Source organism: Pseudopodoces humilis, chromosome 26, assembly GCF_049639895.1.
Source record: "Pseudopodoces humilis isolate 2021_Gansu_Grassland_sample_001 chromosome 26, ASM4963989v1, whole genome shotgun sequence".
Taxonomy (NCBI): domain Eukaryota; kingdom Metazoa; phylum Chordata; class Aves; order Passeriformes; family Paridae; genus Pseudopodoces; species Pseudopodoces humilis.
This window is the reverse complement of record NC_142225.1, coordinates 4661033-4685102: the sequence shown is the minus strand read 5'-3', so window position 1 is coordinate 4685102 and position 24070 is coordinate 4661033. Positions and strand designations below refer to the sequence as shown.

General features: G+C 54.7%; 1 protein-coding gene across 4 annotated transcripts in view; it reads left to right on the top strand.

The window, feature by feature from the left end:
- Positions 1 to 1099: 1099 nt before the first annotated feature.
- The window catches only part of CDK18 (cyclin dependent kinase 18), a 29058-nt gene continuing 6087 nt past the window's right edge, over positions 1100 to 24070 (top strand). Inside the window, exons 1-7 of one of the 4 annotated variants that reach the window (XM_088067142.1) lie at positions 1100 to 1523; positions 1593 to 1661; positions 1729 to 1910; positions 16281 to 16435; positions 22313 to 22461; positions 22690 to 22815; positions 23951 to 24007. In XM_088067142.1, coding sequence (XP_087923268.1) covers positions 16312 to 16435; positions 22313 to 22461; positions 22690 to 22815; positions 23951 to 24007 — 456 coding nt within the window. In that variant the 5' untranslated portion in view covers positions 1100 to 1523; positions 1593 to 1661; positions 1729 to 1910; positions 16281 to 16311. Of the gene's footprint in view, positions 1911 to 16280; positions 16436 to 22312; positions 22462 to 22689; positions 22816 to 23950; positions 24008 to 24070 lie in introns of all 4 variants that reach the window. The other 3 variants (XM_088067141.1, XM_088067140.1, XM_014258086.2) reach the window with 3 other exon arrangements.

Here is a 24070-nt window from a genome sequence, read left to right as displayed (position 1 = left end):
CCTCCTGCACATCACACACAGCCCTGGGTGTCACACACAGCCCTGGGTGTCACCTCCTGCACATCACACATACCTGGATGTCACACACAGCCCTGGGTGTCACACACACAGCCCTGGTGTCACACACAACCCTGAGTGTCACCCCCTGCACACCACAGCACCTCTGTTCTCCCTTTTCTTCTCCTCCTGAGCTCTGCAGAGCCGAGGATTTAAATCCCCCTCAGATGCAGGTGACAAATGAGGTGACAAACCAGCTTCTCACCCCTTGTCACCAAGGGTGGCACCGTCCTGCAGAGCCACCCTGTCCCCTCTGTGTCTCTGTGCCTCTGTCTTGAACCTCCCACCTGCTCCTGGAGGGGCAGCCCCAGCTCAGAGCCCACTGGTTCAGCTCCTGCTCTCCCCGAAGAGCCCCTGTTAAAGGTTTTACCCCTCTCCCAGGGCAGTCAAACATCGCTGAGGGCCCCAGGGGGGTTGTCCTTGGACGGGTTAAAATGACCCGAGGAGATGGATCCTTCTAGAACATCCCTTCCTTCCACGGGGACTTGGATTTGACACTCCTGCGGAAGCGTTTCCCCACTCCTCGAGGCGTCTCCCAGCCAGCCTGGTGGTTCTGAGATAAGAAATGACAGTCAGCAAGGAAAAGAAAAAGGGAAAAAGGAGTTCTGGCAGCAGCAGAACCGAAGAAGCCCAAATTCGGGTCTCCTGGGCAGATTCTTCGTGGAATATCCACGTCTGGAAAGGAGACCCTAAATGTTTCCTGCAGGAGGATTTTCCTCCACAGAACCAGGTTTCCTCCTGCCCTTCCCCACCACCTTAAACCTCCCTCACATTCCCCAGATTTCGGCACCAATTACAAAAACTCTGCTGGCAGACAGGGCGGTGTGTGGAGGGAAGGCAAGGATTAATATAGCATAGGATATAAGAAATTAATTACTTTCAGGCAGACAACGTTGGCACCTCCAGTCAGCCTGATTTATTTCCACGGCTGCTCTATTTTTGGCGAACCCAGAATGTTTGACTAAATATAATACAACAAGGAGCCGGAATGGGTGGTGGAGCCGCTGTTAAATCCACGACCCGGATGGGTTGAAAGCCCCAGGGCTGCGGGTGCCGGGCGGTCCCGGTTCTCAGGCATCCTCCAGGAGCCTCGAGGAGGAGCAGGAGGAGCCGCAGGAGGGAGCTGCCCTGGCTCGTGTGCGCGGCCGGGATCGCTGGGTGGTTGTTTGTGTGCTTGTGCTCTCTCCGTGCGCGGCTCCTGCCCGGGCCAGCGGGGCCGAGCGGGCTCCTTATCCCGGGGCTGCGGCGGGGAGGAGCCAGCGCCGCACGGAACCGAGCGCCGGCAGCGCTCCCGCACCGCCCGCGGCTGGGCTCGGACCGCTCTGCTCCGGTACCGGCACCGCTCGGACCTCTCTGCTCCGGTACCGGCACCGGCACCGCTCGGACCTCTCTGCTCCGGTACCGGCACCGGCACCGCTCGGACCTCTCTGCTCCGGTACCGGCACCGCTCCGACCGCTCTGCTCCGGTACCGGCACCGGCTGCGCTCCAATTCCCCCGGTACCGGCACCGGCACCGCTCCGACCGCTCTGCTCAGGTACCGGCACCGGCTGCGCTCCAATTCCCCCGGTACCGGCACCGGCACCGCTCGGACCGCTCTGCTCCGGTACCGGCACCGGCTCCGCTACAATTCCCCGGGCACCGGCACCACTCCAACCCTTTTCCTGCTCCAGCACCGGCACCGGCACCGCTCCAGCTCTCTCGTGCTCCAGCCACTCTCCGGTCCCGGCACCGCTCCAGCCCCGCTCCGGTCCCGGCCCCTCTCCCGGAGCGGCTCCCGGTGCACCGCCCCCGCTGTGCCCCGCAGGAAGGAGGAAGGGACACGGCACAAGGACCGGAGACCTGCTCGGTACCGGTGAGTGCCGGGGTGACCCCGCCGGGGCCCGGGGACCCTGCCCGCCGCCCCAGCCCCCCCGGCCGCTGCCTTTGGGACCGGCGGGGCACAAAGTGCGAGGGGAGGGCTGAAGCTGGAGGTACGGGGAGGGCTCAGCTCCGTTTGTACCTTGGTGCTGCCCGGTGCGGGAGATTCCTGCGCGTGTTTGGCCCTAAACCTGTTTTAGGGAGCCCGGATCAAGCCCAGTACCGGGCTTTGAGGGGCACTCCCGGGTGGGTCCTGCTGTGAGGGGCCCGAGGGGTCCCTTCCAGTGTGGAATTGCCCGGAGGTGACAGCCAGGCTCTGTCCGGTGGCTCGGGGGAGGGGGGAGCCCTGCCCGGGCTCGGCATTCCCCTGGCGCTGCAGTTTTTGGTGCCTGTCACAAGCAGCCGCATCTCTCCAGCGCTGCCTGTTGCTGTGACAAGTTCCCGGGGGTGTGCCCCAGAATGTGCCCCCCTCCTTGTCCCCAGACAGCCCCTTGAGAGCCCGAAAAGCTTCAACAGCCTCGTCTCTCCCTGAAAACAGCCCGGGCAGAGCGTTGTTGGCACAATGGTGGCATCGGCTCTGAGAGGAGGAGAGAATCAGGGTCAGGCCTGGGGCTGCCGGCGCTGGGTTTTGTGCAGCGCATCAAGGAAACGAGCGGCGCAATGTGATGTGTGATGCGTGTGCCGGCCTCGGAGAAGGTGCCTGAAGGGGGAAAAGCTTTGAACAAGCATCAGGCAGAAAGTTGGAGCCTCTGGGTGAGGTCTGTGAAAGGGCAGGAGCCGTCAGACAGGGCCTTGCGAGGAATCGGGATTAATTAATTCCCTCCCCGGCGGTGTGGGGCGGGTTTGGGGCGGGGATGTGGGATGTGCCAACACACGGGGCTGAGATGTGGTGGATGCAAGCAGAGTCCTGCTTTCCAGGCCCTGCCAGCACCTGTGGGTCAGGGGAGAGGTCGGGAAAAGCAGTTCCCATGATCCTGAAGAGATTCCCTGCAGGAATCTGGCCGTCAGGTAATGGACGTGGGGTGAGATCTCAGTGTGGTGTGGAGCATCCTTCCCTCCCTAGGAAAAGGTGGGAGGTGATGTCCAAGAGTCCCAGAAGGAAGAGGCAGGAATGGGAGAGCACCTGGCTCACCCCATCCGTGGAATTTCCTCAGTGTGTGTGAGGCACCCAGCTCAGGGTTTGCTGATTTTCTGATCTTCTGTGCCTCACCAGAAGATTTCTGGAGCAAGCTTTGGTGTCCGTGCTCCAGGCAGGGCTTGCAGATTTGTTCCCAGGTTCCCAGGCTTACTCACTCTGGAAAATACTGGTACCACATCCAAATGGGAGCAGTTAATAAATGAGTAGTGGAACAACCTCGCCAGCAACCCTGAGAGTTCCTCCTCTCTCATCCTGCTGGGATGGAGAGAAAGAGAGAAAAAAATTACAACTAATCAGGGCTCTGGAGTTCTCCCCCTGTCCATGGCCTTGCCACGGATTCTGCCTGGCCTTGGCCACGTCACCGCCGTGTCCCCACGTCTGAGTTCCCCCATCTGTTAACTCCTGACCTTGCTTTGTTCTCAGGGCTTTGCTGCCTGAGCTCTGCAGAGCTCTGGGGATGCTGGCAGGGATGGGAAGCACTGAAATCCTCTTCTCCGTGCCCCTGTCACTGAAGCAGCTCTTTGTGGAGCCCTGAATGGGCCCTTCAGAGAGGCTGCGCTGGGGACACAGGGACAGAGGGAAGTGATGGTGTCACACGTTCCTGGTCACAGGTGGCTCGAGTGCAGTTGGCTGTTTTTTATTGCCTTCCAGACGAGCTGCTTTAAGTCTGGAGCTGCCGCCTCTCTGTGCATTCCTTGCCAGCGTCACTTGTCCCCTGGGGACAGGCTGGGGCACAGAGGCTGCTGCAGGGGACAGTGTTTGCCTTCCCTCGCTGGCGCTGGACCCAGAGCAGGCAGATTGAGAGCATTTTGCACAGGGTAAAATGCAGAGGCAAAATGGCTCAGGGTGTTACAGGGAGCAGAGCTGAGCTTTGATCCCTCAGATCCGTGAGGATCCCTCTGTTCTCCCTGTCCCGGCTCAGGCAGAGCCCTGGGTGTCCCCTCACACCTGCATTAAAATATCCACGTCTCAGTTTCTACTGAGAACATCGGCCCCTTGGCCCGGCCTTCTGGAGAGAAATGAATGTTTGGTCAATCCCTGTAAACCCTGGGACATTCCTCTGGCTTCCACGGAGCTGAGGTCTGGGCCGAGAATCTCCAGAGAAGCCGGGATCTGTGTGTTTGGAGCCATGTCCAAGAAGAGTAAGAGTTTCCAAAAGGGTTCAGTAGGAGCCTCCCAGATCCTCCTGCCATCCTCAGGGAAATTGAGGCAGCTTCCTCAGGCAGCAGGAGCGGGGGGCTTGGCTCAGCTCAGCGGCCATCCCAAGGCTGGAGCGAGTTCTGCTCTGCGTAATCGCTGTGTGACAGCCCAAAGCTCAGCTCAGCTGGGCCGGGCTTGCTGTGTGCAGGCAGGAGAGCGATGAGCGCGCTCTGTTTGAGCAGGGTGAACCCTGGCCAGGCAGAGCTTTGCCCTGCTGCCTCTGCTCTCCCCTAAAGCCACGGGCTCCTCTGTTTATCCAGGGAAAGCTGACGGCAGGAAGCAGCCTGTTGATGGATGTGGCCCAGATCCCAATCTGGTGAACAATTAACTTTGCAGAGCAGCTCTGTAATCAGCCCGGCATCTTTTGCCCTCTCCTCCCTCTCCCAGTCCCCAGCCCAGGGCTCTCCCGAGGCAGCGTTCTGCCCTCAGCCAGGGCTGCTCATCCGCTGCTTGTTTGCTCTGTCTCTCCCAATCTCTGGCTCCTGTCTCTGCTCTGGCTGGAGGAGAAACTGCTGGGGGATTATTATTATTATTATTATTATTATTATTATTATTATTATTATTATTATTATTATTATTATTATTATTATCGTTATCATTATTATTATCATTATCATTATTATTATCATTATCATTATCATCATTATCATCATTATAATTTATTTCTATTATCATTATTATTATTATTAATAATAATATCATTATCATCATTATCATCATTATAATTTATTTTTATTATTATTATCATTGTCATTATTATCATATCATTATTATCATTATCATTATAATTTATTTTAATTTTTATTATTATTGTTATTATCATTATTATCATTATTATCATATCATTATTATCATTATCATCATTACCATTATTAATATTATTATTTTTATTATTTTTATTTTTATTATCATTATCATTATTATCATCTCATTATTATCATTATTAACAGTATCATCATCACTATTATTATTATCATCATCACAATTATTATCATTATTATCATTATTATCATTATTATCATTATTATTATCATCATTATCATTATTATAATAATAATTATTATCATTATTATCAGTATTATAATTATTATTATTAATATAATAATAATAGTAGTAATAATAGTAATAATAATAGTAATAATAATAGCAATAATAGCAATAATAGCAATAATAGCAATAATAGCAATAATAAATATATAATAATAGTAATAATAATAGCAATAATAGCAATAATAGCAATAATAATAATAATAATAATAATAATAATAATAATAATAATAATAATAATAATAATAATAATAATATCTGTGCTGCCGCCCCCTCTCATCTGTCTGCTCATCCTTCGCCTCCCTCCCTCCCCGCAGCTCATCCCAGTCCCGCGTTCCCTCCCCTCCCGGCTCTGCCGGCTGTTTTTAGGGATGAGCTCCAAGCAGCCACAGCTGGATTTTCACAGCCGCGTTCCCCACCGGGAATCGCCCTCATCTCTTCCTTCCCTCTGGGCAGTCCCTGCTGGAAATCCGGGAGTTCTTTCCCGCTGGGATCTTGTTGGAGCTCGGAGCAGGTGGAGGCAGGAGCAGCGGGAATGTGGCTCGGGAAGCAGGAGGATGCTCCAGGTGGAGGCAGGAGCAGTGGGAATGTGGCTCGGGAAGCAGGAGGATGCTCCAGGTGGAGGCAGGAGCAGTGGGAATGTGGCTCGGGAAGCAGGAGGATGCTCCAGGTGGAGGCAGGAGCAGTGGGAATGTGGCTCGGGAAGCAGGAGGATGCTCCAGGTGAAGGCAGGAGCAGTGGGAATGTGGCTCGGGAAGCAGGAGGATGCTCCAGGTGGAGGCAGGAGCAGTGCAAATGCTCGGGAAGCAGGAGGATGCTCCAGGTGAAGGCAGGAGCAGTGGGAATGTGGCTCGGGAAGCAGGAGGATGCTCCAGGTGAAGGCAGGAGCAGCGGGAATGTGGCTCGGGAAGCAGGAGGATGCTCCAGGTGAAGGCAGGAGCAGTGGGAATGTGGCTCGGGAAGCAGGAGGATGCTCCAGGTGAAGGCAGGAGCAGTGCGAATGTGGCTCGGGAAGCAGGAGGATGCTCCAGGTGGAGGCAGGAGCAGCAGGAATGTGGCTCGGGAAGCAGGAGGATGCTCCAGGTGGAGGCAGGAGCAGCGGGAATGTGGCTCGGGAAGCAGGAGGATGCTCCAGGTGAAGGCAGGAGCAGTGGGAATGTGGCTCGGGAAGCAGGAGGATGCTCCAGGTGGAGGCAGGAGCAGTGGGAATGTGGCTCGGGAAGCAGGAGGATGCTCCAGGTGAAGGCAGGAGCAGTGGGAATGTGGCTCAGGAAGGGAGAGCTCCTGTGGCCACCTGGAACGTCACTGCTAATGAAGATGCTCCAATTTGTAGCATTTTCAGTTAATTATTTTGTTAGTTTTTAATTTTTTTAATTTTTTTTTTCTCCTTTATTAATTTTATTGATGACACCCAAACGTTCCAGCCTTGCTCCACCCTCATCGTCTTCGTTTATCAGCTGGGAAACTGAGGCACGGAATTTATTTGTTTTATTTATTTATTCCTGGCATTAGGAAAATTCCACATTACTGACAGCTCTGGATCTCAAACCTGAGGCCCAAAACTCTCTCCAGGATGTGCTGATCTGAACCAAACAGCTCCTGTCTCGCTGTGCTCTGCGTTTTATGAATTTAATTCATCTTTTGGGCACCTTTTCAGTGTTTTTATTGCTGAACCCTCTCTGTGAACCCTCTCCCTCTCTTTCTTCCCCAATCCCTGAAATCCTCAGCCATTTCCTTGAAAACAACCCAAATTTTCCCAGCTGGAGTGGGGCAGGGCACTGGCTCTGACCAGTTTTTTGTGGTGATTTTGCCTTGAATCGCCCCATTTAAAAGGAGAAGCTGCTGAAGCCGACAGTAAACACCGAAACCTCCGAAGAAATCAAAATGTGCCTTTTTTGGGAAGCAGGGAAACATTCCCAGAGTTCCATTTATTTCTGCTCTTTCTCCATTTTGATTTTAATGTTGGTTTTTGTTTTTCTATTTAATTATCTGGGCAGCATTAAGGCAGTGGTCACTCAGGGGTTGGGATTCCTGATCCTGGGGAGGGATTTATCCTCAAAACACCCCCCAGCTTTTCCCTCTCTCCTGTTGCTCCCAGCACTTCCCACTCCCGGAGCCGTGGCTTTTTTTAGTTGCTCAATCTGACAAGGTTTGCGAGCAGGAGCCTGGGTTCTGCACTCGGGAACACTCACAGGAATATAAATTCAGCACTTTGGGGGATTTATTTTTCCCCCTGCATGGAACATCACCTGGAGCTTGGATTTGTGCTGTCTGTGGCTGGAATTTCTGGGTGGAATTTGAGGTTGGAGGTTTATGGGCCAAGCCTGAGCTGGAGCAAATGTGGATAAAGAGGAGATCTCAGGAACTGAGGACTCAGTCCTGATCCAGTAGATCCCTGATCCATAAACAGCAGAACCAAGGGGATGGTCTTGGTGTGCCTGGGGACGAGGAGGAGGAGGAGGAGGAGGAGGAGGAGGAGGAGGAGGAGGCAGAACTGAGGTTTTGGTTGTGGTCAGACACTGGTTTGTGTCTCTAAAATGCAGGGAGGGGCTCTGTGTGCCCAAAGTGCTCCTTGAATTTAACAAATCACCCAACATCCCCCTCACAGCCTCCTCCCACGTCCTGCCTGAGCTGGGAATCCTGAATGCCCTGGGAGCAGCAGGAGCAGCAGGAGCTGTCCCATCATTGTCCTGTCATTGTCCCATCTCTGTCCCGTCATTGTCCCATCCCTGTCCCCTCATTGTCCTGTCATTGTCCCATCTCTGTCCCCTCATTGTCCCCTCATTGTCCCATCCCTGTGCCATCATTGTCCTGTCATTGTCCCATCTCTGTCTCGTTATTGTCCCATCCCCGTCCCATCATTGTCCCCTCATTGTCCCATCCCTGTGCCATCATTGTCCCATCATTGTCCTGTCATTGTCCCATCTCTGTCCCATCCCCGTCCCATCATTGTCCCATCCTCATCCCATCCCTTCCTGTCATTGTCCCATCATTGTCCCATCCTCATCCAGTCCCTGTCCCATCCCATCCCATCCCATCCCATCCCATCCCATCCCATCCCATCCCATCCCATCCCATCCCATGGATCCCATCCCATCCCATCCCATGGATCCCATCCCATCCCATCCCATTCCCATCCCATCCCATCCCATCCCATCCCATGGATCCCATCCCATCCCATCCCATCCCATCCCATCCCATGGATCCCATCCCATCCCATCCCATGGATCCCATCCCATGGATCCCATCCCATCCCATCCCATCCCATCCCATCCCATCCCATCCCATCCCATCCCATCCCATGGATCCCATCCCATGGATCCCATCCCATCCCATCCCATCCCATCCCATCCCATCCCATCCCATCCCATCTCATCACTCCATGGCTGTCCTGTCCCCTCAGAGCCTGCCTGGGCAGCTCTGGGTTCCCCCAAATCCCATCTGCAGCCACACAGGGACGGGCAGAGCCTCTTCCCCGCAGAATCTTCCGGAAAACCCCAGCGGGGACATTTTAATTCCAGCAGAGCATCCCAGGGGGAAGGAGCATTTTCATAAATTACCACCAGCAGCACGTGTGCCCTTTAAGCGCTTAATCCCTCCCAATCCCCCCCGATTAACGATTAATTGCGCCGCTAATTGCGCTATCATAGCGCGGCAGGCCCGGCCGGCCGCACCAGTGCCGAGCCACGCCGCAACTGGGAGCACTGGGAGGCCGGCACAGCTCATCCCAAATCCCTCGGGGATTATAACCCTGCCTTATCCTGGCGTTCCCTTATCAGCCGTGGGGCAGGAGAGGAGGATTGGATGCGCCTGGAGCGGCCCTGCTCGGTGTTGTCCCTTTTTTAGGGTGGGTTTTCCTCCCATTCCTGTGAAAACCACATGGAAATTCCTCTCTGTTTCGATTTGGGGTGGGGGGAAAGCACGATATTTGAATTTATTCCCGTTATTTTACATTTTTGGCGCTGCAGGCTGGCGGCTCTCTCTCCCTGAGCCCATCCAGAGCCCAGCCAGGAGTTTTCCTGGGGGAGATCCCTGTTTCCCTCTCTTTATCTCGCTCTGGGCTCTGTTATCTCTCCAAGGCTTGTGCAGGAACCAGCCTGGCTTGTCAAGGACGCTTGTCAAGGCCTCCAAAGCACTGAGAAAAGTGAAAAAAACAAACAAAAAAAAATTAAAATATCCTAGAAAGGGATTAATCCACGATTTTCCGAGCCCACCAATTAATTTCTTCTGTCTGCCAGCGTGACACCGCAGCTTTGAGGACACGGGGCTGGCCTTGGCTGGGTGGCACAAATGACATTTACAGTTTAACGAGGAGCAAGGTTTATCCAAACACTCCGTGCTCGCTTCCCAGACCGGCCTGAAACGTTTCCTTCCCAGGGAAGGGATCAGAGCTTGGCAGGAAAAATCTGTTTATTGGATCTCTCCCTATCCTGGTGCCTTTTTCTTAATTTGGGAATGAAATGGGAGATAATTCTAATGAGGAGGAGACATAAAAGTGGATTTTTAGTTGAATTTTTTCAGGGGCGGTTGTGGAAAGATTTTTAGAGAAGTTTATTTTAGGGGTGAGTATTTTTAATTAGTTTTAGGAAATTAGTCTAATTGATTAAAAGTAGTAATTAAGAGGAAAAGTGGTGATGTAATATTTTTTTTAAGTTAAGGGGTTTTTTTTGTGAGTCTCTTTTTTGGTATTAATTGGATTTTGTCTATGAAAATGTGTTTTTAAATGTTCTCAATTTTGGTAGTTTGGAATAATTAAGATAACATGGGATATATATATTTTTTTTTATATAGAATATAACATTTTTTTTTAATATAGAATTTTAAAGTTTAATAGAAAGACAATTAGGAGATAAAAATAAAGTAAAATATAAATATGGCATGGTGTCTCTGCATTCAGCCAGGAGAGAACACCTTAATAATGTGAAAAAACAGGTTCACATGTTTTTTTATATAGAATTTAAAATTTAATAGAAAGACAATTAGGAGATAAAAATAAAATATACAGATAAGGCCGTGTGTCTCTGCACTCACCTCACTAACGAAGGATCATCCCTTAAAAACGGAATCCTACCCCATATCCATAAATTCTCATACATATTTAGACATTCTTAAGTTTTTTTGATGTTCTTTTGTTTAGTTTTTACCTTGCCCCCCTTCAAGATCAATCTTGGCATCACTGGGTTTTATATCCTTTGATAAGGATGTAATAAATTCTTCTCTTGGAGGACAAGATAATCTTAATAATGCAGGGGGGTCTCTGATTATCTTTTCAATCTTTGGGTTATATAAACAAAAAGTAGTTTGTGCTTTAATATCATGTTATAGCCTAATATATATTTATATTATACCACTATTTTTAAAGTTTTTATCAATAACAGAAATAGACGAAACGATATTAATTAAATTATATTAATTTAAAAGTTTTCTAACCTTATAACATCCATTATAATATTTGCAAAAGGCCAATAATATAATATAAAAGCCAGATAATTTAATCTGCATCCTCTGAATCCTGGGAATTGAGGCTGGGGATGCTGAAGGGAGCAGGGAAGCTCTGGCAGGGCAGGGACGATGCGAGCCCTGAGCTCCCTGGGGTAGCCACGGTGGCCAGCAGCGGCCCCGCTGTTGTTGCAGCTGAAGGCTGAAGGCTTCTCCCAGGTTTGGGAATAAATTCCCAGTGTTCTGAGCTGCTGGAATAAAGGCTGGGATTGCGGTGCCTTGCTCAGAGCTGCCCTGAGCTCACCAGGAGCAGAGAAAGGCGAAATATCCCGGGGCAGAACAAAGATCCTTTGTGCGCTCCCGTTACTGGGCTCCTTGTCAGCTCCAAAGCGGGGTGGGAATGTGCATCCAGCAGCCCTTCCTCCCATCCCTGCACTGAGAACAGGTTGGAATCTCATCCCTGGAAGTGTCCGAGGGCAGCTAGGAGCCGCCTGGGGTGGTGGGAGGTGTTCCTGCCCATGGGAATGGGGTGAGCTTTAAGATCGCTCCCAATCCATTCCGTGCTCGCTGTGAAGGAGTTTTCCATGGATCCACCTTCCCCAGGCTGTCCCCGTGTGCTCCTGGCTCTCAGAACGTGGCTTTGCCTGTGCCACTGTCTCCTCAGAAGGAATTCCCGGGTGGAATTCTGCAGAGGAGGGGTGGGAGCGCGGCTGTGCCGGCTGCTGGACGCACCCAGCCAAGGTCGCACATCCCGAGGGAATTCAAACCCAGATGGAGGGAGGAGGATGCGATGCCATCGTTCCTGATTTATCCCTGTGGCATTCCGAGGAGTGGGAGCCAGCCTCAGGCATTTCCTGGGAGATCATTTGTCTCCCCGAGCCTCCTCCCAAGTTCAAAGAGAGGACAGAGGTGTCCTCATCACATTTCTGCATTTGCTGTGACCGTGGAAGGCAGGGCAAGGAATTGCAGCGTGAGGATGGATTTGGGATCCCAGGCTCTCTTCCCAATCATTCCCAGGACGATGGGAACGCTCCAGGGCTGCTGGAGATGGATGGTGCTCCCTTCCCTGCGGGATCTTGGCCGGGAAGGGGCGATGTCAGGCCCTGAGGTGAATGTGGAGGGGGGAGAGGTGGCCTTGCTGCGTCCCCTCGTCACTCAGCCCTCGGGAAGGGAAATTCCTGCTCCGGGAATTCTTCCTGAGAGGATTCTGCAGCTCCTCACTGCAGGATGGATCCTCTCGGGCTGTGCTCCACTGCATCCCCCTGGGGAGGAGGTTGGTGACCCCAGGGAGGACTTATCCCAATTTATCCCAATTTATCCAAATTTATCCCAATTTATCCCAATTTATCCCAATTTATCCCAATTTATCCCAATTTAATTTATCCCAATTTATCCAAATTTATCCCGATTTATCCCAATTTATCCTTTGGTGGTCAGGGTCGGTCCCTGGCAGAATTCCCAGCTGCCACAGAAAATTCAGCCACACCCCTGCTGTGATTTTTGACCAATTTCCCTCCCAGTCCCCGGAGCAGCCTGGAATCTCTCCCCAGCCCCCTCCACACATTCCCGAGGATCTCAGGGTGGTCCCACAAAGGAAATCCGGAGCAGAGGAGGAATCCGGGGGGTGCTGAGCTCCTGTTTGCCCACGGAGAGGTTGGAATCTCTCCCGTCTCAGGCAGCTTTTCCCTGCTCCCTCTCCCTGGGGAGAACCTCAGAGGGCCCTGGGGCTGTGCTGGGGAGTTTCTGCTGCCTCTGGCTCCGTGTCCAGGCCCTGTGAGGAGGAACACGTATTCCATGCTCCCTGGAGCCCCTCGCAGGGTTGCCGTGTTTGCTGAGCAAATAAAAGCTCCACGAGGAGCAGAATTCCCCGTTTCTCCCGGCCTGGCAGGAGGGAATCGATGCCACCTAATAGGCAGGAGAGTGAAGTGCTGAATTGGGCTGTTCACTTTGCTTTGTAAACACAACTGCTGATCTCTCTGGGGATTAAATAAAACACAAAATGAACGGGTTAAAAGAAAGGAACTTTTCCCTCTGAGCCTTCCTCTCTTTTAGCTTGGAAATGGGGGCAGGAATCTGGTGAAATGTTAAGGAAAAAATCAGAATTTATCATTTTTGAGAGGCAATAATTAGTGCTGGGGAGCTCTGCTTCCAAACCCTGCTGGAGGAGGAAGGGGACAGTTCCGTACTCTGCTGATGCCCAGAACACCTGCCTCAGGAATTCCAGAGCAGGAAAGCTCTAGGAAAGACCCAATCCCAGCCGGAATTCCTGCAGGAAAAATTCCCCTGGAATGGTGAAGGTGATTTCAGGACACAGCCTCGAAGGCAGCGTTTAAATGATGGATAACTCCTTGTCTGGATCCCGTGAGCAGTTTTCCTGCTGGGATTCAGCTCTGGGGCTCTCTGAAGTGTTTTAGCTGGGTATTTACTCTCCTGCCCTGTTCCAGTAAACCCTGCTGGCTTTAATCCTGGCCTTTGGCCGGGTTCCAAGCCGGGTGATTTCATTTTTGCCCGAATTCCTCACTGCCGTGTGAAACTGCTCCTTCCCTTCGTGTTCCTGCCTGCTGTTAATTACCCATGGCCGGGAGAGCTGGGAGCTGGGATGGAGCTGGGATTGCTGCCGCTCCTGCCAGGCTGGAAAACCAAAAGTGATGTCACCGCTTTCCTTAAACAAGTGTCACTTGCTCCCCGAGAGTCAATAAATGCCATCGCTTCCTTTAGGACACTGGGGGAAAAAAAAACCAAAAAAACCCCAAAATCCCACAAAATAAACCAAAAAGTGGTCGCCAGGAATTCTTCCTTTGAGATCCGTGCCCGGGGAAAGCAGCTGTAAAAAGAAATGTCTTTCTCATGCAAGGAATGCGGCTGGAGGGTGGGTGAGGCTCCTGGAAGCCCGGGGTGATGTGGGGCACCCCACATTACCCAGCCCGACCCTACATTCCCCCTGGAGCCCCACATTTCCTGACCCTACACTCCCCCTGGAATGTTGTGGGTGATTTGCCTCCAGGAACTCAGCAAATCCCAGCTTTGGGCTGGGATCCATACGGGACAGGGCGAATTCCTGCCGGGGAAGGAGAATTCCTCTCGGGGAGGAGCCGAGGGCTGGGGATAAGGACAATCCCATAAATCCCAGCTGACCAAGGCTTTAACGTCAGCTCCCAGCAGCAGATCCCGAGCAGGTCCAGGTGTAGCTGGAAAAATGAGCCCAGGGATGTGGGAGCAGGAGCAGGGAGCAGCTCGGGAGTGGCACGAGAGGCTGCAGCGATCCCAGGGATATTTTTACCCCTATCCCAGTTCCTCTCCTCTCCCAGGCCTATATTTAGCAGCCTGGAGCTGCTGGCATTCCTGTAGGAAGCGAGAGGTGGGGGAAGGACTGTGGGATTTGTGGAGCTGCTGATTCCCTGCAAAGCATCCTCAGCTTTTTGGGGTGGTGGGGACGGGAGATGGAGAGACCACCTCTCATTTTCCTCATTCATCTTTCCCGTTCTCTGCATCTTTCCTCATCCAGAATTGATCCTGATCAAGGGAGGTTATGGATCGGCTGGGTGGGGGGGGTTGGCAGAGCGGGAATTGCTCAGCCCAGCGATCCCAGCGGGATTCCTTCCCTTCCAGTCCTGATTATCCCATTCCAGTCCCTGCCAGGCTGGGACTGTCACCAGAGCAGGACCAGGAATTCTCTTCTTTCATCCAGCCATCCCTAAATCTCCTTCGGAGCCCAGAGCATCCCCGGTGCCACCTCTTTATTGCATCCAAGCACGTTCCTGCAGTGCTGGGAAAACATTCCAGTGTCTGAGGCTGGAGCGGAGGTGTCTAAACCCTCCCTCCTCCCTCCCCACCCCCGCCGAAGCCCCCCAGCCCTGACTCCTTCAGCCTCGGCAATCCGCGGCGTGGCAGGTGAGCGCTGAGCGGGGGAGTTCCCGGGATTGTGGTGAATTCCCGGGATTTTCAGGGGATCCAGCCGCTGCAGGGTGCCGTGGCCTGGCAGGAGCCCAAGCGGAGTTTTTCCGTCGCTGACGGATAATCTGCTGAGCTTTCAGATGCAGGGAGCCGCCGTTGTCCTGGAGACGGGAATGCCGCATCAGTCTGGAATGCTGCCGTCACCCTTGGGTGGTGCTGATGGGCCTGGGGGGCTCTGGGGACACCCAGGAGGAAGGGGCCGAGCTGCTCCAGGGGTCCGGGATGTGCGGGAAAGAGCCGCGCCCTGTGGGATAAAACATCCCCGGGAAGTTTTGGGACCTGTTGGGTACCACGGGGTGACTGCGCTCTTCAGATGGGCTTGGGGAGGTGAGGGCAGCGTTAAAGGCCAGGGCTGTTCATGGAAAATCCCCTGGCGGGGAGCTGGGAGTGCCCAGAGGATGAGGGATGCAGGAGGAGCATCTCCACATTCCTGGGATTGGGAAGAGGAGAGGGACAGACCCAAAGTGCCTCAGGCCTGGGACTGGGAGGGCAGAGCTGTGGCTGGTTTGGGGAGGGACGATGATGTCCCATCCCTGGAAGTGTCCATGACCAGCTTGGACAGGGCCTGGAGCAACCTGGGATAGTGGAAGGTGTCCCTGCCCGGGATGAGATGATTCCCAAACCGGTCTGGGATTCTGGGATCTCCGTGTCTGTAAATCCAGGGAGTGCTGGATCCGTGCTGGATCCATGCGGGGCAGGAGGAATTTCAGCAGGGCTGGAACCCAAACCCTGCACAGGCAGCGCTTCCAGCCTTGATCCCATCAAGCCTTGATCCCATCATCCCAGAGCCTGGGAAGAGCAAGAGCAGGAAGGTGAAGCTGCATCCAGGGAGAGCTCCCATGGCTCAGCCCCAACCCGCTCACCCCGTGCCCCTGGGGCGATTTCTTCCTTTCAGGGTTTTATTGCTTTAATCAGATCTTTAATCACATCTAATCGCGGTTAAGGCGATTCTGACGCCCAGCAGGACGAGTCAGCGGGAGCCTGGGATGGAGCTGGGATGGATCTGGGAGCTGGGATGGAGCTGGGATGGATCTGGGAGCTGGGATGGAGCTGGGATGGAGCTGGGATGGAACTGGGAGCTGGGATGGATCTGGGATGGAGCTGGGATGGAACTGGGAGCTGGGATGGATCTGGGATCGAGCTGGGATGGAACTGGGAGCTGGGATGGATCTGGGATCGAGCTGGGATGGAACTGGGAGCTGGGATGGATCTGGGATAGAGCTGGGATGGAACTGGGAGCTTGGAGCATCTCCTGGGGCTGGAATTCAGGGGGGATGCCCCTGCCCCTGGGTCCCCACTCTGCACTTTGCTGCTGCCTCGGGAAGTCTTTGTTCGGGTCAGGACACTGCCAACCCCAAGAGCAGCAGCTGTGGGGTGGAAATTTGGGTCAGGATGGTGCCAACCCCAAAGAGATGGAGCTGTGGGGTGGAAATTCGGCTCAGGACATTGTCAACCCCAAAAGAGCTGGAGCTGTGGGGTGGAAATTCAGATTGGGATGGTGCCAACCCCAAAGAGCTGGCTCTGTGGGGCTGGGGGCCCATCCCGGTGTTGCCCAGCCCTCTGAGCCCGCTGGCCCTTTCCCCGCAGGGCTCTGCCACCCCTGGCAGCGCGAGGGAAGATGAACAAGATGAAAAACTTCAAGAGGAGGTTCTCGCTCTCGGTGCCGCGCACGGAGACCATCGAGGAGTCGCTGACGGAGTTCACCGAGCAGTTCAACCAGCTCAACAACCAGAGGAACGAAGGTGAGGAGCCCCTGGGTCCCTGGGGTGGCTCAGGACCATCTGGGGTGGGTGAAAACCTCTCCCCAGCCGTTCTCGGGGTGTGTGGAAAGCGTCTGCTCCTTGTTGCGTGTTGCTTTCCCCATTCTCTGCCCGTGGGGGTGGATAACACCTCGTCATTAAAGCCGAGGAGAGATTTATCCTCGCCCGAGGAAAGCCTGATGGGAGGGAAAGGAATTTGCACAAAAAAGAGGAACTGTGGTTAAGGTGGAGAGGGGGAACGTGTGGGATCTCCTCCTGCCTCCCCAAAAGAGGGGGGTGACCCCTCGGGGGGCTCCAGGACGTTCCCCCAAGACAAAGGGGCTCTTCTGTGTCCCGGACCAGCCTTTGCTCCTTTCTGCCGGTTGGTTTTTGACATCCAGGGGAGATTGAGGGTTAAAGGCCTGTCTGAGCCCCCGGAGCAGGTTGGGGCAGCTCCAGGCTGGGAGCAGCCCAGCCGAGCCGGCTGTGCTCGGGCAAGCCGGGCTGGGTCGGGCTGGGCTCATCCCGGGGTGAACCGCGGCCATCCCGCCGTGCCTCCTGCCGGAGTCTGAGACACGGAGTGTGCGCCCTTGCTCCTGCTGCTGGGCTCTGATTTACACACTCACACCCTTGCTCCTGGAGCTGGGCTCTGATTTACACACTCACGCCCTTGCTCCTGGAGCTGGGCTCTGATTTACACACTCACGCCCTTGCTCCTGGAGCTGGGCTCTGATTTACACACTCACGCCCTTGCTCCTGGAGCTGGGCTCTGATTTACACACTCACACCCTTGCTCCTGCTGCTGGGCTCTGATTTACACACTCACACCCTTGCTCCTGGAGCTGGGCTCTGATTTACACACTCACACCCTTGCTCCTGGAGCTGGGCTCTGATTTACACACTCACACCCTTGCTCCTGCTGCTGGGCTCTGGGATCCAGGAGAACACTGAATTCCATACAACATGAAATTTATGAGCATGTTTTTATGGTGATCCATGAAAACAACTGTTACAGTCAGATAGAAAAGCTAAAAGCGTGAGTGTGTAAATTAGAGAGTTTTCTTCAGTCGCTGGGTGAAAAAGTTAAAGTTTACAGAGTTTAAAATAGTTTAGAAAACTGAAGACAAGATGGAGGATTTAGAATGTTGTTTCTTTTCCTTCTTCTTTCTTCTTCATGTTCTTCTCCTAGAGGTTTTTGGGTGGTAGTGAGTGATTGGATATAAAATGTCACAGTGCAGCAAACAGGTGATGGGTCACTGGGTCATTAAGAAAAATAATTTACATGTCTATTGTTAATTGTGTAAGAATAAGTATAAAGATAAAAGAACTGTGTTGTTTGAGGCCATTTTGTGCTTTCAAAAGTGAGCCACAAGGCCTTGTTGTACCATCAGAAACGAGCCAGGTTGCAGTGATTTAAACTTGTGCAGAAAGTCTGGAGAGACCTGCCAAGTTTTGTGATGACCCTCCAATCAACACGAGAAATGAGATTCTAACGAGCTCAGGAGTTTTCTTCAAATCCAGAGAACTGAGCGAGACTCCCCACGAGGGAGGATCCCAAAGGAGCTGAGCTCAGAGGAGACTGAGAAATCCAGGAGGAGAAAGAAAACACAGAAGAAGCGCAGCAGAATCAGAGAAAGAGGAAAAGAAAAGAATTTTTAGAGGAGAAGTTCCACCTCCTGCCAGCTGTGCCGCAGCCTGGCCCCTTCCCTCCTGCCATGGGTGGGAGCTGGGCTGGGGCTGGCACCGCCTGGCACCGGCGGGGAGAGCCCGGCAGTGCCAGCCCAGCTGCTCCGGGGATGCTGTGACCTCAGCCAGAGCCACCTTCCCTCCGTCCCGCAGCTCCCCGGGCTCCTCTTCATCCCGAGGAGCATCCCCGGGGGGATCCAGCCCCTCTCCCACACACCCGCACCCCTGTAATTAGCACTGAGCTCTTAATTAGCCGTGCAGGAACCGGGGCGAGGCTGAGGGCGCTGCTCCTGCTGTTGCCTTGCTGTGGGATGTGGGATCCGGGCTCTCATCTCCTCCCTGCCAGCCCCAGAGGTGATTTCCATCCTGCTCTGCTTTACTGAGACGTCTCTCACAGCTTTTCCTTTGGCAAAAAGGGCGAGCAGGGTCCTCCAGGCCACCCTGGGCTCTGGGGTTTGGTGCTGAGGTAGCCAGGAGAGAGCAGGAGCAAAGCCCGCAGCCAGGATGGCTCCGTGCCTCGAGGTGTGCACCAGGCTGGCCTCTCTGGGTCTGTGCTCAGTTTGGAGCTGAGTTTGGGATCTCTCCAAGGGCTTGGTCCCCTTTTTCCAGGTGGAGAACCCAAGTGTGGAGGGGAAAAGCGGCTTTGCTCCAGCTGAGGGGAGCAGAGCTGAGCCTGCAGCCACGGCCCCATAAAACATAAAAGAGCTTTGCTGCTGGTTTTCCCTCCTTGTTGGGATCTGTGGGGCTGTCCCTGGGCTCTCCGTGTGCTCCAGAGCCCATCCTGGATCAGCAGGGATCGACACCTCTGCTCCTTTCCTCTCCTCAGGGTATTTCCTGGAGCTGGTTTTCCCTCCAGCCTCAGAAATCCCTCTTCACAGCATTCCCAGGCCGCAAATCCCACATTTTGCTGGCTGTGAGTGCCTGGGCCCATCCTTGGGGAGCAGGAGGAGGCCGGGCCTCCTCAAGGATCACAAAATCAGGGAATGGGTTGGGTTGGGAGAGACCCCAGACCTCCTCCCATTCCACCCCAGCCCTGGGAAGGGACACTTCCCCCAGCCCAGGCTGCTCCAGAGCTGGGAGGGGACAAGAAGGGGACAAACCTGCCCCATCTGTGGTGTTTTTGTGAGAAATCCTCAGCTCCGTCCTCCCCATCCCGTCATTCTCATGACTCCCGTCATTCTCATGACCTCACCCCCACAGATGCTGATAAAAGGAGGGAAAACAGCCTTTTTTTTGGTTTTGTTTTCCTTTTTTTTTTTCCTTCCCAGGCTGGAAAATCAAACAGCTTTCCAGCCTGGACACATCCTGTCACCAGCAATGTCACCTTGGTGGAACCTGAGTCCCTTTTTTCAGATGGATCAGGGTTTGGTGGCCCTGATAAGAGCTGGGGGCATCCAGCAGCAGCCCCCAAACACCTCCAGCCTGCTCTGCCCTCCCAGGCCAGACAAAATTCAGTGTCTGTGGCTGGAAAGGGATAAAACAGAGCCAGCTCTGACCTTGGGAGCAGCAGGCCCTGAAGAAATGATGATGAGTGGGAGGAAGGAGGATGAAAAAGCCGAGCTCTGAGCGGCGCAGAGCCTGGAGAGGAGATCTCACACTCAGCAAAGTAATTAAAAGTTCCAAGTCAGGCAGGCAGCGGAGGATCCTGGCCCCTTTCCTTGGGAGATCAAAGCTTGTTTTGGCAGAGTTTAAATATATTTATAAAAAAGCCTGCCTGTGTCTGCAGCCTGGCTTTTGGGAGCTTTGATATCGCAGCAGCCTCGTTCTTCCCGAGCGTCAGGGATCCCCGGAATTCACATGGAATGAATTCCCTGCCGGTCCACAGCTTCACACTGAGCCCCCAGCCAGCTCCTGCTGTTTTATCTGCTTTTCCCATCCTTTTTAGATCCACTGCAGTGCCCAGCTTGTCAATTTACCTCTGATTTCACATCTGATGTGACAAAGACACCGACTCTGTTGGACTGGCGCAGAGTCTGCTGGTTTGGAGCTCTCTTTTCCCCAGCTTTGGGTTTGTTTCACCTGTGGGAACCGGCACAAATTCACCCAAAATATCATTTCCAGTGGGTCAGCCGGGCTCCATTCAGTCAGACCTTAAATGGCCTTTGGTTTCCTCGCCTGGGAAACGAGGAAGTTGAAAAGATTTGGTCCGGTTGAATTAATCCACGTTCTTTTCATACCTGTGGTTAACTCAGGGGATGTTTCCTGATCGTTGCTGTAAAAACAGATGGAGGGAAAGGGACAGGGAGCAGAGGAGGGGTTTTGCCTGTGTGCCCAACACCCCTGGCATTGTTTCAGCCCCTCTCAATCCCCCTGGCACGGGCTGAGCCCCCCGTCAGGTGCGGGCTGGGCACCGGGAGCGTTCGGCTCCGCTCTCCCGGTGCCCGTGGCACCAACCCAGAGCCTTTGCCAGGTCACTTGCCTGCCACCTCTCATCCGTCAGCCGAGCAAAGCGCAGCCAGGTCCCGGCCCTGCTCAGCACCCCGTGAAAATCCAGCCCTCCCTCCCTCCGCTCCTCAGCCATGAGATCATCCCTGGATCCGGGATTGTCGCTGGGAGCCCCGGGGACAGGGCAGGGACAGGGCAGGGCTCAGCCTGGGGCGGTTCGCTGCTCCCCTTCGCTCTGGGGGTGTCTGCGGGGAGGTTTTGGGGGATTTGGGGGTTTTTTGGGGTGATTTTGGAGCACGGCTGCAAAGCCGGGAGGAGGAACTGAGCGGTCACCGGGGAGGGACAGGCTGGTCCTGCTTGACCTTTTCACGTCCAGCTCATCATCCTCGCTCCCAGCGCGCCCAGTTTGGTGCTGCCTCCTTGTGAGCAGCCCCTGGAATCAGCATCCGTGGATTCCCCAGGGGAATCCTCGTCCGCAATGAGCTCCGGCTGCTGGCTGCGAGTGCGGGAATGTCCCCGGGGTGCGGGAATGTCCCCGGAGTGCCCGAATGTCTCCGGAGTGCGGGATTGTCCCCGGAGTGCGGGAATGTCCCCGGGGTGCGGGAATGTCCCCGGAGTGCCCGAATGTCCCCGGAGTGCCCGAATGTCCCCGGAGTGCCCGAATGTCCCCGGGGTGCCCGAATGTCCCCGGAGTGCGGGAATGTCCCCGGAGTGCCCGAATGTCCCCGGGGTGCCCGAATGTCCCCGGAGTGCGGGAATGTCCCCGGAGTGCCCGAATGTCCCCGGGGTGCCCGAATGTCCCCGGAGTGCGGGATTGTCCCCGGAGTGCCCGAATGTCCCCGGGGTGTGGGAATGTCCCCGCTGGTGATCACAGAGTGAGGAGCTCCAAGTGCAAACCTCAAACCGGGGGCCAGAAGGAGCTCAAGGGTTCCCTTCGTTCTCATTTCCTGCTCCTTCCGCGGCTTCTTAAGCCCGGCGAGGTTTCACACCCGGGGTCCCAAGGGAGGAATTGTTTTCCTGAGCTGCTTTGGTGCTCGGGGGAGCTCCTGTGCCTCTCTCTGTGCCTGGCTGAGGGCAGGGGCTGGCACAGGAGTGCTTTGTTTTCCAACGAGTGACTTTAATCCCAAACTCCTTCCGAGAAACCGAGACATCCCGGGAGGAAAACACCCGGATTCCTGGTGGTTGTGGTGGTTCCCGGGACAGCCTAGGTCCCTGTGTGGGTGAACTCCTCAAGGAAGGGCCCCCTTTCCCCCTTTTCCCCTTTTCCCCCTTTTTCCCCATTCCCTCTTTCCCCCATTTCCCCTTCCTCCTTTTCCCTTCTTCCCCTTTTCCCCTTTTTTTCCCCTTTTCCCCTTTTTCCCTTTTTCCCTTTTTCCCCCCATTCCCCCTTTCCCCCTTTTCCCACCTTTCCCCCCTTTCCCTTCCGCTTTCCCTTCCCAGCACGGAGGGATCCGGAGCCAGGGACGGGCACCTCGGTGTTCCTGAAGTGTTGCTTCACATAAAACCTTTGGGAAGACAAAGATGGGAAGGCAAATCCTCACCCCTGCGAAATGCCGTGCAGGGGGCAGAGCTCTGGGGCGGGATTTGGGATTTCTGCCCCCCCCGCCAGAGACCCTGGTGGCTTTGGCAGCGCTGAGGGCGGAGACACAGCAGGAATCTGGAGCGAAACGATGTGGATATGTGAAATCCCAGTGGATATTCAGACGGATGAAGAGATTCCCATGTCCCCAGAGCACCCCTTCCCCTCCCTCACCCCTGGTCGCTGCTGCCCCGCTCCAGCAGCTCGCTCTGCTTTCCTTTTGTCCCCAGATGTGGCTCAGGGGCAGCTGCAGCTGGCACAGCTGGGCAGGGACGGGGCAGCGGGCGGGAGCCCCGCGTCCCCCCCGGAGGGGCAGCGCCGCTCCCCGGTGGCCGCCGTGCGCTACCGCAACCACGGCCAGCGCCGCTTCTCCATGGAGGCAAGTGCCGGGGGGCTTTGGGGGGGCTGGGGACCTCTGGCTGTCACCTCCCCGTGCTCTGGGACCCGCTCTGGTGACACTCCCCGAGTGCCAGCACCCCCTTCCCTCTCCCTGTGAGCCAGCCGTCAGTGCGGGCTCGGACAGAGGGACAGAGGGACAGAGGGACAGAGGGACAGAGGGACAGAGCTCCCCCCTGTCACCGCCCTGTGCTCTGTCCCCTCGCTGCAGGACGTCAGCAAGCGCCTCTCGCTGCCCATGGACATCCGGCTGCCCCCCGAGTTCCTGCAGAAGCTGCAGATGGAGAGCCTGGAGCTCCCCAAGCCCCTGAGCAGGATGTCCCGCCGCGCCTCCCTCGTAAGTGGCAGCGAGCGGCGGGGACAGTGCCACCACCCGCCGGGTCCCCACCCGGCTGTCACCGGGGTCCCCTCACATCCCTGCCCATCCCCAGCCCCTCCCGCACATCCCCAGCGGCACCCAGGGAGGAGCTGAGGGAGCTGGGAAGGGTTTGGAGAATCCTGAGGGAGCTGGGAAGGGTTTGGAGAATCCTGAGGGAGCTGGGAAGGCTCAGCCTGGAGAAAAGGAAGCTCAGGGGGAATTCCTGGCTCTGCACAAGTCCCTGCCAGGAGGGGACAGCCGGGGGGGATTTGGGATGTTGTCCCAGGGAACAGGGACAGGAGGAGAGGGAACGGCCTCAGGCTGGGCCAGGGGAGGCTCAGCTTGGACAGCAGCAGGAATTTCCTCATGGAAAGGGCGGCCAGGCCTTGGAAGTGCCCAGGGAGGTTTGGAGTCCCCGTCCCTGGAGGTGGCAGCTGGAGGTGGCACTCAGGGCTCGGGGTGGGCATCGGGCACAGCTCGGACTCGTTGATCCCAGAGGGATTTTCCAGCCTCAGCCATCCTGGGATTCTGAAATCCACATCCCTTCTCCATCTGCACCTGCTGTGCCATTCCCACCTTCCCTGGCTGCCCTCTCGGCCTGGCTCCTTCCCAAAGGGAGGAGAGGGAAACCCTCCTGCAGCTCAGCCTGTGGAAATGCAAATGTGGGTAAATAATGAATCAGCGCCCGCATTTCGCTTTCCTTGCTGCAGAGCAGCAGCAGAAATAGGAACAGAAACTCCGTGTGCAGACCCCAGGTACCACGGGCAGGGCTCAGGAGGAATTTTGGGATCCGAGGTGCCCGTCCAGGAGGAGGGAGAAGGAAAGGAGAGCTGGAATTTACCTGCCCGAGCTGTCTGATCAATAAAACAATTAATATTCATGATCCCCTCATGAATAAGGAACATGGCTCTGGGGGTTCCAGTTCCTTCACTGCCCTGCTCAGGACACCGCTGATTTTCCCAGGATACACAGAGGGTTTGGGCAGTAAATGGAGTAAAAATCCCAATTGTGGATTTCCCAATTTCCCAGTGTCCCTGGAAACCCTTCTGGAGGTGAAGCCATCCCTGGCTGAGGTTCCCTCCTGCCCACTGATGTTCTCCTTTCTGTCTCACAGTCCGATATTGGCTTTGGGAAGCTGGAAACCTACATCAAACTGGACAAACTGGGAGAGGTGAGTACCCTGTGACACCCCTCTAAGGAATTGAACAAAATCCAAAGGGGCGGCTCAAAGGGG